At 43.7% G+C, this 12836-nt stretch overlaps 1 protein-coding gene across 1 annotated transcript in view; it reads left to right on the top strand.

Moving 5' to 3' along the window:
- The window catches only part of LOC306973865 (prolyl endopeptidase), a 33159-nt gene extending 20713 nt beyond the window's left edge, over positions 1-12446 (top strand). Inside the window, exons 9-15 of the mRNA XM_079570928.1 lie at positions 161-358; positions 518-621; positions 2329-2465; positions 2533-2627; positions 3706-3837; positions 4695-4851; positions 11977-12446. Of these exons, the coding sequence (XP_079427054.1) occupies positions 161-358; positions 518-621; positions 2329-2465; positions 2533-2627; positions 3706-3837; positions 4695-4851; positions 11977-12271 (1118 nt within the window). The 3' untranslated portion in view covers positions 12272-12446. The remainder of the gene's footprint in view (positions 1-160; positions 359-517; positions 622-2328; positions 2466-2532; positions 2628-3705; positions 3838-4694; positions 4852-11976) is intronic.
- The last annotated feature ends 390 nt before the right edge of the window (positions 12447-12836 follow it).

Here is a 12836-nt window from a genome sequence, read left to right as displayed (position 1 = left end):
CCTTTCACTGACATCATTCTGTCTTAAGGCGGAATAAAGTTTTAAAGTTTAAAGACAGGAATAACGTGAAATACTTAACTAATAAATGTAAACAGTTTCTCAAATACATTTCTACTTGTATTACGTAGTTGTTAAGTAAGATTAATCTTTATTTTCTCAGGCTTTGTGACTTGTGTGAACCAGCGCCACCTGCTGGTCACGTTCCTCCACGACGTGAAGGACACGCTGCAGCTGTTCGAGCTGGAGACCGGGGCGTTCGTGCGGGACCTGCCCCTGGACGTGGGGATGGTGTCCGGAGTCAGCGGCAAAAAGAAATACTCTGAGGTGTTCTACAAGTTCACCTCCTACACCACTCCAGGTCCGTCTGAGTAAAACGCTCTTCATGAGACAAACTTTTTAATGAAACACAGTCAGCAAAAGGATTCAAGGCACTCTGTCGTTTTAGAATCAAAAGTTCTTTATTGAATTACAAAGAGTCACATGTTAAAGACTCTTTTGTTTAACCTTCTTCGTCCAGGCATCATTTACCACTGCGACCTGAGCATCCCAAACCCAGAGCCCAAGGTTTTCAGAGATGTGGAGGTGAAAGGATTTAACAAGGACGATTACCAAACCACGCAGGTGAGTGATTACTGCTTACTGACCGACTCTTGGCCTGAGTGACCTGGTGTAGATGAGACCTCAGTCAGTCTCCTCGTCAGCCGCTCGTGCAAGGACACAGAAATAACAGACCCAGTGACATTCTGAAGACTCACCGCCACTTTATAAAAGCCTGTTATATTTTGTAAGCATGTGACACTTGTTTTGGGCCGTACCACACTAAACCCCGCCCTCTTTCCCTTCTAAGGAGACAAGCCTGGGCCGCCCAGAGTGATCCCCCCCTGTATATTTTACACACAGGGATATCAGTCTGGGCAGGACACCCTCGTTTGCTGCTCCTGCCAAACTCAAATGGATCCGAGCAATCAGAATCTAGTGATGGGATTTATGGCTCTTTGAAGGGAGCCGTTCATTCGAGAACCGTTCACTTTAAAGATTTTTTTTTATATATATATAAAGTAAATACCCTTCGAATGGACGTGATTTTAACGAAAATGTCGCTATTTCAAACAATATAACATCAATATTTCCCTCTATGGAGTTTTTATCACAAAAAACAATCACACGACCTGATTAAGCTTCTATTGCTGTCATTCACGTAACTTTTTATCTGCCTCTCTCTCCCGCGCGCAAGAGGGGGTAAAAAACGTATGTGAAAGAGGTCTAGCTTCAACGCGATCTCCTCTGTAACCGTTGCTTATTATTTCATTAGGACTTTTATTTCTCAAACGCGTTGCCTTATGCGTGCTCACTTTGAGCTCCTCGCGGGGCGGTGACCGGGGCGGACTGAGGAGGAGGCAGTGTGCGGTGATGACGCTTCGGAGGCGGCGAAGAGCTCCTGTAGCCGCCTCTCAATCACAGACCCCGCACGTCCTTTTCTCTCCCATGGCCCAGGAGAGAGCTGGTGCTGGGAGTGTTCGGGCGCTCTCTCTCTCTCTCTCTGTTTCCCCAGAGCCACGTTCTAAAACCCTTTCCCCGCAGGCCGCACTCACGCCCCGCGGTCATGCATTCACAAACTGTCCGTCTGCCCCACTCCAGCAGTGACTTTTGTTTCCCAAAATAAGCATGCACATAAGTGATGCCCCTCCTCCGAAGAGGAATAAAATAATAATTAAAAAATGAGCCGTTCACCTCCGCAAACCCGTTCATATCGTTCACTGTAACGAGTCATTCAAAAGAGCCGGATCGTTCGCAACTGATACATCACTATCAGAATCGTTTATTTGTGGTCATTCTTGTCACACGGATCTCTCCTCAATAGCAATCTACGAATGGCACCGGAGATCAGCGGTAAAAGACCAAAAACACACAATAACACAATAAAGAAATGACAAAAAGGTGATGGAAAAGCGACGAAAAAGCCACAGAACAGCGACAAAAGTGTGCCGGAAAAGCAACAACAAAAAAGCAATGTAAAGGCAACAAAAAAAACCCACAAAACTCGACAAGAAAAAAACTACAAAAACACGACAAAAAAATGCTCCAAAAAAGAAATTTTGTTTTATGCCAACCCTGACCAGACTCGTTCTCTGGTTCAGCGGTGAGTCTGACAACATGGAGACAGCCATCAATTAAAGGACAGCAGCGTGCGAATGTCTGTGGATCACATTCAAACTCTGACTTACAATACAACTCGGTTCATTATAAGTAGACCTTTTTCATTGGGGCTGATGACGACGCTCGTGATGATGTAATGATATTTACACAGTTTACCGCCGGTATTTCCAGGTTTTCTACCCGAGTAAAGACGGCACAAAGATCCCCATGTTCCTGGTTCACGCCAAAGACCTGAAAAAGGACGGGTCCAATCCGGTCTTCCTCTACGGATACGGAGGGTTCGAGGCGTCTATTCAGCCGTACTACAAGTGAGTGCAGGGGCATTAAAGGCATTAGTGAGTCATATAAAGCCTGAACATTTCACTCATTGGACAGTGTGGCGTATCTGCTGTTCGTGCGGCACTTGGGAGGAGTCCTGGCCGTGGCGAACATCCGCGGAGGAGGAGAGTACGGACTCACCTGGTACAAAGGTAAGTGTCTTTATTCCAGATCACGGACACTTTCAAATATCTCAGTACTTGCATCAATAACACATTCGAATGGAGGCCGCAGATGAAACCTTTGTTTACCACCCGCCTAAACCGAATGCCTTCTGTCCTCTTTGGCTATAGGCCTGTGTAACACCTCATTTGAACGCTAAGACCCGCAAAACTGATCTTTTTCCTCGCGTTGTTGCTGTGTTGTGTCACCTTTTTTTTTCACATTTTTGCTGAGTTTTTGTCATTTTTTTGTTGGGTTTTGTCACATGTTTGTTGAATTTTTGTCACATTTTTGATTAATTTTTGTCACTTTTTGGTTGAGTTTTTGTCACATTTTTGATGAATTTTTGTCCCATTTTTGTTGCATTTTTGTCACTTTTTGGTTGAGTTTTTGTCACATTTTTGTAGAATTTTTGTCACATTTTGGTTGAGTTTTTGTCACATTTTTCTTGAATTTCTGTCACTTTTTTGTTGAATTTTTGTCACTTTTTGGTTGAATTTTTGTCACATTTTTCTTGAATTTTTGTCACATTTTTCTTGAATTTTTGTCACTTTTTTGTTGAAATTTGTCACTTTTTGGCTGAGTTTTTGTCACATTTTTCTTGAATTTTTGTCTCTTTTTGGTTGAGTTTTTGTCACATTTTGTTGAATTTTTGTCACTTTTTTGTTGAATTTTTGTCACTTTTTGGTTGAATTTTTGTCACATTTTTCTTGAATTTTTGTCACTTTTTTGTTGAAATTTGTCACTTTTTGGCTGAGTTTTTGTCACATTTTTCTTGAATTTTTGTCTCTTTTTGGTTGAGTTTTTGTCACATTTTTCTTGAATTTTTGTCACTTTTTTGTTGAATTTTTGTCACTTTTTGTTGAATTTTTGTCACTTTTTGGTTGAATTTTTGTCACATTTTTCTTGAATTTTTGTCACTTTTTGGTTGAGTATTTGGCACTTTTTTGTTTGCTTTTTGATTAGGGTAAAGCCAAACTGGAGAAAATGGGATCCGTTCAGGTGGGAGTTAAGAGGTTAATGAAGTACAGACTTAAAGTGATACATGTGATGATTGTGTTTTCGGAGCTGGGACTTTGGGAAACAAGCAGAACTGTTTCGACGACTTCCAGTGCGCGGCGGAGTTTCTGATCCAAGAGAAATACACCACGGCCAGTAAAATCGCCATCAACGGAGCGTCCAACGGCGGCCTGCTCGTGGGTGAGTTCAGACGACAAGGAGAACCTGTGAAATTATGTTTCCCAAATGAACCTTAAAACAAAACAAGCATGGCAAAAAGAGAAAGGGACTTATTTGGAGCTATTTTAACGTAACAGTGAGGAGACAGAGCGGGTGAAGACGCAGTCAAATGTTCTGTGCATGAAAAGCATCCAGTTAGATTTGAATGATGAGGAGGGAGTCTAATTTTAACCATTTTGCATTTAAAATAACTTATCTTTGAGCAGCATCAGCTTTGTGGTTGTATAAGTTACGCAGCGGCGGAGTGATCTGCTAGAAAATAGTCCCGAGCGATCATTCATGTGATGCAGGTCAGTTATATTCCAAAAAATTTTCTATAGACACAGACATTTATATGGTTAGTCTGGTGTTATAAGTGATTTGCCTCAGGTGCTCTGTGGAGCGGGTCAGACTGTTTTTAATGCAGGCTAGCTGATACCATAGACATGCACTAGCCTAGCGCCACGTAACTCTTCAAATATAAGAACTGCGTGAATTACAAAAAAAAAAATCTCCAGAAATCAGCAGCACTCTGGATATATAGGAAATGAGGCCCTATGTCAAAAATCCTGAAATATCCCTTTAATCTCTTAACCCTCACGTGAACCAAGCACATTTTCTCCAGTTCGACTTAAACCAAAATTTAAAAGCTTCTTGAAAGAAGTAGCCGAAAACAAGTCACAAATAAAGTGACCAAAAAGGCATTAATTTACTTTTAGTCCAAGCAAAAACATTACCTTGAGTGGAATTATAAGAAAATACATCGTTCAAGGCTTTTGTCAGAAGTTTCCGTGTTAGTTTCATAAAAAGTAAAGTAGATGTCGTCCTGGTCTCCGCAGCGGCCTGTGTGAACCAGCGCCCGGACCTGTTCGGCTGCGCCGTGGCGGAGGTGGGCGTCATGGACATGCTGAAGTTCCACCAGTTCACCATCGGACACGCCTGGACCACGGACTACGGCTGCTCCGACGACCCCGAGCAGTTCCAGTGGATCATCAAGTACGGAACATTTCCCTATTTTAATTCACAATGCTATATTTTCAATGCAGCAGAGAAAACACTGTGTACATTTAATTTTACCTCGTACCTCGCAATTACCTCGTGAACTTGGGGTCAGTGTGGTTCCGTGTGGTTCCGTGTGGTTCCGTGTGGTTCCGTGTGGGTCAGTGTGGGACATTTTCTGGAATATGAACTTATTTATCACATAAATAAAGTCAAGTGTAAATCGAGCCCATATGGATGTTTATTCACAGCAGATTGTTCAGTAGAAGTGAAAAAACGGCAGTTGTAGCTAGCGCTAGCTAACCTTTAGCATTGATGATAATAATAATAATAATAATAATAATAATAATAATAATAATAATAATAATAATAATAATAATAATAATAATAATAATGCATTTGTTTTATATAGCGCTCTTCTGGACACTCAAAGACGCTTTACATTGCTCCATACTCGGTGGTAGCCACAGCTGCCCTGGGGTAGACTGACGGAAGCGAGCCAACCAGTCTGCGCCATCAGCCCCTCCGACCACCACTCACTCACTACATTCGCTAGGCTTCCTCGTTTTCCCAAACGGTCTCCCATCCAAACACTGACCAGGCCCTTCCTGCTTAGCTTCCAAGGTCTGAGGGGATTGGGCAGAGCAAAGGCCGTTTGGCCATATTAGCCCGATGCTAACATGAAGCATCAAGTTAGCATGTGTTTATGGGCTGTTGAACCACTTTGCTCCTCCCCATGTCTTTGCATCATTATTTAGTAGAGACTATGTTCATATTTCAGCATTTGTTACAGTAGTTTTTGAATAATTAGAGAAAATTTCAATTTTTTCAAAATTGTTTTTCCCCCTTAACTGTTTTAAAAAATGACCATATATGGGCGATTCCAGAGATGCGTCTGTATGCAGACTGTAGGCACAGTTCCAAACAGCTGATTGGTCAACCAAAAGTCACATGACTGAGAATGGTCTAACCATATATGGTAAATTCCGAAGATCTCATTCCAAACTGTTCAATCTGTTCCTAGGCAACAGAATGTTTTCCTTGTCCAAGGCAGAGGCAAAGCAGTCAGTTCAATCCTGTGGAGAATCATTTCGCATCTTCAGAGGTTTTGCTCAGCGAATGCGCACACATTTGATCTAGAAGAAATTCTCAGTATTTTGAGAAGTTAACACGACTAACTTCTACTACTGTTACTCCTGAAAGTAACAAAATGGATCGATCTGAACTAAACCAGCAGTTAGACCAGGTTACTGAACAGCGTCAGGCCCATGACGAACAAGTTCGCTTCCTTATCGCCGAAATCAACAGGAACTTTGTTGACATGATGCGAATTCTTTGGCAGGGTATCCAGAACGTGCTAATGTTCGTGTTTCTGTTTGGACTGTTCCTATGTTTCTCCCATATTGTATCACACTTGGTGGACATTCATGGTGAGAGATGGATCACTTTCCTTACGGCCTTTGCAGACACGGAGTTGATCATTCTGCGGATGTTCAAGTTATTTTGCGTTAACTTTGGACCTGTGAATCTTTTCATCTCCCCCTTCGTCTTCTGCCCCTTTGCTCTGCCTGACTGGGTTCCTTTTCAACAGTCCTACCTGTCAGTAACGGTCATGGATTACACGGTGCCAGTGGAAGACTTTTATGTGAATGTACATATTTACCCGTGTCTTTTCGTGAGCGTTCCTACACTGTGGAGTGTCTGGTCATCTCTCAGCTCATTCACTCTCCCTCCGTGCACCGTGAGTGTCACGCTCGTCTCTGTCTCCCTGATGTCAGTCCCCACACAGCATATAGGTTTCCACCTGCACTGCTCTCTGTGGTCATTGCTCCGGCTTAGATTTTCTGACGCTCGAGTTGTAGTTGGGTATTTTACTTGGATCAAACGTCCATCCAAACTTCAAGTAATCACTGAACCGCCTGCGATTCACCCTCCACCTGGATGGATATCCAGTTAGGTCACTGGGCTTCTTCCTTCACAGACCAGCTGTTTGGGGTCAGCCTGATCTCCAGGAGTCGGCAGCTAAATCCACCCTCAAGTTTCTCAAAAACTGCCCAAAACTCATGGCTTGAGGATTAATGCAACATGCAAACTCCACACAGAAAGGTCTCGTCCAGGTGGGAATCGAACCCTGGACCTTCAGGCTGTGAAGAAAAATGAAACTCTGAAGTATCGCATGTATGTATTCATGTACCCTTTGCTACAACACTAAAAATGGAGCTCAAGAGCATCTTTCTCCACTGATCGTCCTTAAGATGTTCCTACAACTTGACTGAAATGGGTTGGTCTTCATTTTGAAAGACACACTCCTCTCTGTAAAGTCCCACAGCTGATGGAGCCTGTCAGGGCAGAAGCCAAGCCCCGAAGACAAAGGAACTGTCTGTAGACCTCCATGTCTCAGAGACAGACAGGTCCTTCGTAAATGGAAGACATTCAGAACCACCGGGACTCTTCTTGAAGCTGAGTGTCTGTCCAAACGAAGCAATCAGAGCAATTCTGTGCCTCCACAAACCTGTCTCTGAGGTCTACGGACGGTTCCTTTGACTTCAGGGCTTGGTCTCTCCTCTCATGTGCACTGTGGGACTCCTCTCTGAAAGGTCCCACAGCTGATAGAGCACCCCAGGGCAGAAGCCAAGCCCTCAAGTCAAAGGAACTGTCTGTAGACCTCCATGTCTCGGAGACAGACAGGTCCTTCGTGAATGGAAGACATTCAGAACCACCGGACTTTTCTTGAAGCTGGGTGTCTGTCCAAACCTGTCTCTGAGGTCTACAGACGGTTCCTTTGACTTCAGGGCTTGGTCTCTGCTCTCATGTGCACTGTCAGCTGTGGGACTCCTCTCTGGAAGGTCCCACAGCTGATAGAGCATATCAGGGCAGAAGCCAAGCCCCGAAGTCAAAGGAACTGTCTGTAGACCTCCATGTCTCGGAGACAGACAGGTCCTTCGTTAATGGAAGACCTTCAGAACCACCGGGACTCTTCCTGGAGCTGAGTGTCTGTCCAAACATATCTGTGCCTCCACAAACCTGTCTCTGAGGTCTACAGATGGTTCCTTTGACTTCAGGGCTTGGTCTCTGCTCTCATGTGCACTGGCAGAATCATAATAATAATGGCTTACACTTGTATTGCGCTTCACAAGCCTGTGTTAAGAAGTTTGTAAAGCGCTGCACTTTCATTATTCATTCACACCGAGGTAAGCGACTGATTTAGTTTCGCACAGGTCGACTTCAGTCCGGCGGTAGAAACATTTCAAGGACGATCAGTGGGGAAAAAAGATGCATCTGAGCTCGGTTATGAGCATCACAGCAAAGGGAACGTGAATTCATAAGTACATGCAAGGTTTCAGAGTTTTACTTTCCAGATATTTGCATAAAAAAGAGCGGAACTTTTTCAAAATAACGTCAAAATAACAGCAAAAACGAGTATGAAAACGCAACAAAAAAGTGACAAAGCGAAGGATGAGGGCAGAGAGCAGAAGTTTAGTTTAGTTTGGTTTATTGGTTTATTTGTTGGGACAGTGCATGGGCTAATTTCCCTCCGTCGTCACATGGGGACACTCTCATTCATCCTGGCCTATTGTACATGTTTTTCGTGGTAGAGGAAACCGGAGTACCCGGAGGAAACCTACGCAGACACGGCGAGAACATGCAAACTCCACACAGAAAGGCCTCGTCCAGGTGGGAATCGAACCTGGACCTTCTAGCTGTGAAGCACGAGCGCTAACCGCTGTGCCACCGAACCGCTGTGCCCGAACCTGAGCACAGATGAACGTGTCGTGGAAAATAGGAGACAATGAGCTCCATAAAAGCGTTCACTTGAAAACGCTGCATATTTTATGAAAATCCGCCACAGATTTCTGTGGAAAACCCGCAGTAAAGACGATCGAGTTGTGGCTGAAAACGATGGACTCGCGTACGGGTGAGTCTGTGGGAGAACCCGCAACTCATCAGGTGCACTAATGCCTCATGGGTAAAATCCTGCACGTTTTACAAAAGCTAGTTTGACAAACGGGAGGAAACATTTACACTGCAAAAAGTACCCTACTAAAAACAAGGGGAAAAATGTTAAAATAAGACATTTTCTTAAGACATTTTGTCTTATTTTAAGTTTGTTAAAATAAGACAAACTGTTTTATTTTTATTCTGCCAATGGGGAAAGCTTTTTTTTCTTGCTAAGAATTCTTATTTCTAGAATATTTTTCTTATCATAAAACAAGAAAGAAACACTACATTTAAGCAAATAAATAGCTAGAATTAAGCAAAATCAGAAAATGGAATAATTTAGCCGCCCCCTTTAAAGAATGGAGCTCCAGAGCCTCCACAGAGCTCCAGAGCCTCGGCAGAGCTCCAAGCCTCCGCAGAGCTCCAGAGCCTCGGCAGAGCTCCAGAGCCTCCACAGAGCTCCAGAGCCTCCACAGAGCTCCAGAGCCTCGGCAGAGCTCCGGCAGAGCTTCAGAGCCTCCACAGAGCTCCAGAGCCTCCTCCACAGAGCTCCAGAGCCTCGGCAGAGCTCCAAGCCTCCGCAGAGCTCCAGAGCCTCAGGCATAGAATCAGGCTTCAACTTTTTATCTATAATATGCTAAAAACAGCAGGTTAAACACATGACTCCCACCCCAGCGTGGTCACATGGGTCATAGCAGATTTTAGAAAAATAAAGCCATAGAAATAAGTAGGAGAAATGTCCTCAGTGGCTTCGTTCCGTTGTTGAAATATGGACACGCCACCATCTTGTTCCGGCATATGTTATTACGCAGCCAAAGTAATGTAATGACTGTTGGAATTTATAAATAATAAAACTCATAACAACAAATGCAAGTCTCACAGTTTGATATTTATGAAATATTCTTGCCACATTTAAAAAACACACTTATATTTTGTGAAGTTTCCATTGAAACAGGCCGTAAGCTAACTACACAGACAGCTATACAGATTGTTTTGTTCAATCCAATGTTTTATGTTAATAATAATTGCTATTTCCTAATGGGCACATTTTGATTATCAGTAAAAAATATCAGTGACACAATTAACCAAATCTGATTGGGACAAATAATCAAAATAACAAAATAAACTTTAAATCATAGTTCATACCTGTGAAAGGTAATACCGTAAAGCTCCTGCTTTAAACCCCAATGCTAACGACGCTAACTTACAGCTAAGTGACGGCAGTGACAGTACGGCCCATTTAGACACTTTTCTGTGGTTTCTTTTTCATGTTTATATCACAAGATTATGTTTAATGTCCATATCTTTTTTTTTTTTCCATATTAATGTCTGTATTTGTGATTCTGACCCAAAGAAACTTGAATGTGATTTAGCATTTAGCTTAGAACTCGGAGGACACTTTTAGATGCTTGTTTATATGTAAAGTAAATTATCCAAAGGTCTGTACATTTATTAATGATTGCTAAACGTGGTCTATGGGTTGACAACAGCTGAAAACATCTGAATCGTTCATAATTTGAGATGTTTGGTGGCTAATGCTAACGGCTATAGGGAAAATACATTGAACCAGCTAATGGAATGTGAAAAGTTTACCGTAGTAGCTTCTTTGCTAACTGTCAGCATGCGTAAGGATCGAATGACGCTTCTCGTTTTTATTTCTATGAATGAAACTCTTTAAGGCTGCAACGACGCGTCGACGTCGTCGACGTCGTCGATTACGTAAATACGTCGACGCCGTTTTTGTGCGTCGACGCGTCGCTTGTTTACATTTCACTTCCAGCGTGGCTGCGCGTAATGCAAACGCTGCGACCGAGGGGGGAAAAGCACGGCAAAAGTCGTCAAAAGTGTGGGAGTATTTCCAGAAACGGCCTAATAATGTTGTTGTATGCACACTGTCGAGCGGAAATGTCATATCACAGCAGCACAACTAACCTGGCTAACGCCAGACTGCTGTGTGCGCTCCAATCATTTCGAACTGCAGCATCACTTGTGATTTTAGTCTGGCGTTAGCCAGGCTACAGCACAACGGCTATGAACGAACATGTGAAACGAAAACACCCGCGGCTGCAAGGGCCCCGTATCTAAGTCAAACTACGGTGTTGTTTCACTGATTAATCAACGCGTTGTTACGGGGACAGGCTCTGACAGCCTCACTCACTCTCCGCCTACTTTGCCGCATATAAAACCAAAACGGAGCAGTCTGCTGAAGTGAATGAGCAGGAGAGACCGACCGCCGTCCCCGTCTCTCCCAACACGCGAGTAGGCTACTTCTCCGCTCGTGTCCCGCTCGGCCGTCTGTCTCCCGGTGCTCGTTTCGCCTCATGCGCGTCTGCATCATGTCACCCGTGTCCCGGCGCAGCTCTCATGTTTTCTCTGCGCGGACTCGGGGCATCGGCCACACACTCATTTAAACTCTCTTGTTGTTGTGTCTAGCGGAGAATCAGGACAGTAGTTTGATGGATATACGAGAGTAAAGCCGTGTCCGTGGCCTTTTTGTCTCAAAGAGGAGTTGAATCCACATGGTTCTCACGAGCACAGTAACTTACAGTAACTCTGGTTCTCTGAATGTGCACAGTCTATAACGAATTGGGCGACTCACAGGCTAATTCTCAGTGGTCAGACAGAAATAACCGTCAGGTGCAGGTTTCAGTTAGTTTTAAATCAGCGGTTCCCAAACTGTGGGTCAGGGCCAGAAGTGAGAGAATGGGCCCATTTGCCATTTACTATTTTAAAAAGTGGGGAAAATAGACTAGTAGTAAATAAATATATAAAAGCCATGCCATTTGGACACATCAATGTTTTTTTCTTCATTTTAAATGAAAAAATAATCGGTAACATGAAAAATAATCGATAGATTAATCGAAAAAATAATCGATAGATTAATCGATTAATCGAAAAAATAATCGATAGATTAATCGATAGAAAAATAATCGTTAGTTGCAGCCTTAAAACTCTTTGGAGCCAGGCTTTTAAGCAGTTTAAACGAGGTCCAAAGCTACATAAGAACCCTGTTTACCAAGTGTCTACAGCAATGTCAGCTCCCCGCCATGAGGACCAAAGAGAAGGGCTTCCATTAGTCTCATCTTAAATAAATAATTTCAGCTAAAATGGCAGCTGAACATGTTTTGACCACCTTCCCTCAGACCATTTAGAAACCGCTCAAGTTCTTCTCTCTCCCCTCAGATACTCTCCTCTCCACAACCTGCCGCCGCCGCCGTACTCCGGCCCCCCGTACCCCGCCGTCCTGCTGCTCACGGCCGACCACGACGACCGCGTGGTCCCCCTGCACACGCTGAAGTACAGCGCCGCCCTGCAGGTGGGCGTGGGCAGCAGTCCTCAGCAGAAGCAGCCGCTGATGGTGCGGGTGGACACGCAGAGCGGACACGGCGCCGGCAAACCCACCGCCAAAGCCATCCTGGAGGACACGCACGTATTCGCCTTCATCGCGGAGACGCTCGGGCTGGACTGGAGACAGTGACGCGTCCGGAAACACCCAGGAGAAGCGGTTTGAGGTTCTAAAACAATTCATACTTCACACACTTCAATCAGACGCAGTCGTTTAGTAATTCATATATAAATGGAGCAACATCCGGGCACTTTTACTGAAATCAACAACTCTTATATTTATGTCTTTTCTTCTTCTGGGGAGACAACATTCAGGAAAAATCTCACTCACAAACACATCAGTTCACTGGCAATAAACGACTGGGAACTATTATGGTTTGAACAGATTGAATAAGAGCCAGTTCATGGATTCATTATTGGGGAACAGCTCCATCTAGTGGCCGTGAATCATTCCCACTGTGACTAGGCTGTGTCCGAATGTCCACACTAGTCCCTAAACCCTCATTCACTACATAGACATTTTTTTTTTTAATCTGAATTTATGTATTGTTACAAACGTTTATTTTATGAAACAGAATGACTGTTTTGGCATTTTTACAGGCGTTTATTTGTCATTTAAATTAAAACTAAAACTATCATCACGAAAAAAAACACTCGTGTTGAAAGTAGGTCAGAGCCCGGTGTCCGAAGCGCCAGCA

The sequence above is a fragment of the Gobius niger genome (assembly GCF_951799975.1).
Source record: "Gobius niger genome assembly, chromosome: 14".
NCBI lineage: Eukaryota > Metazoa > Chordata > Actinopteri > Gobiiformes > Gobiidae > Gobius > Gobius niger.
The sequence above is the reverse complement of the archived record's forward strand: the minus strand, read 5'-3'. Positions and strand labels throughout refer to the sequence as shown.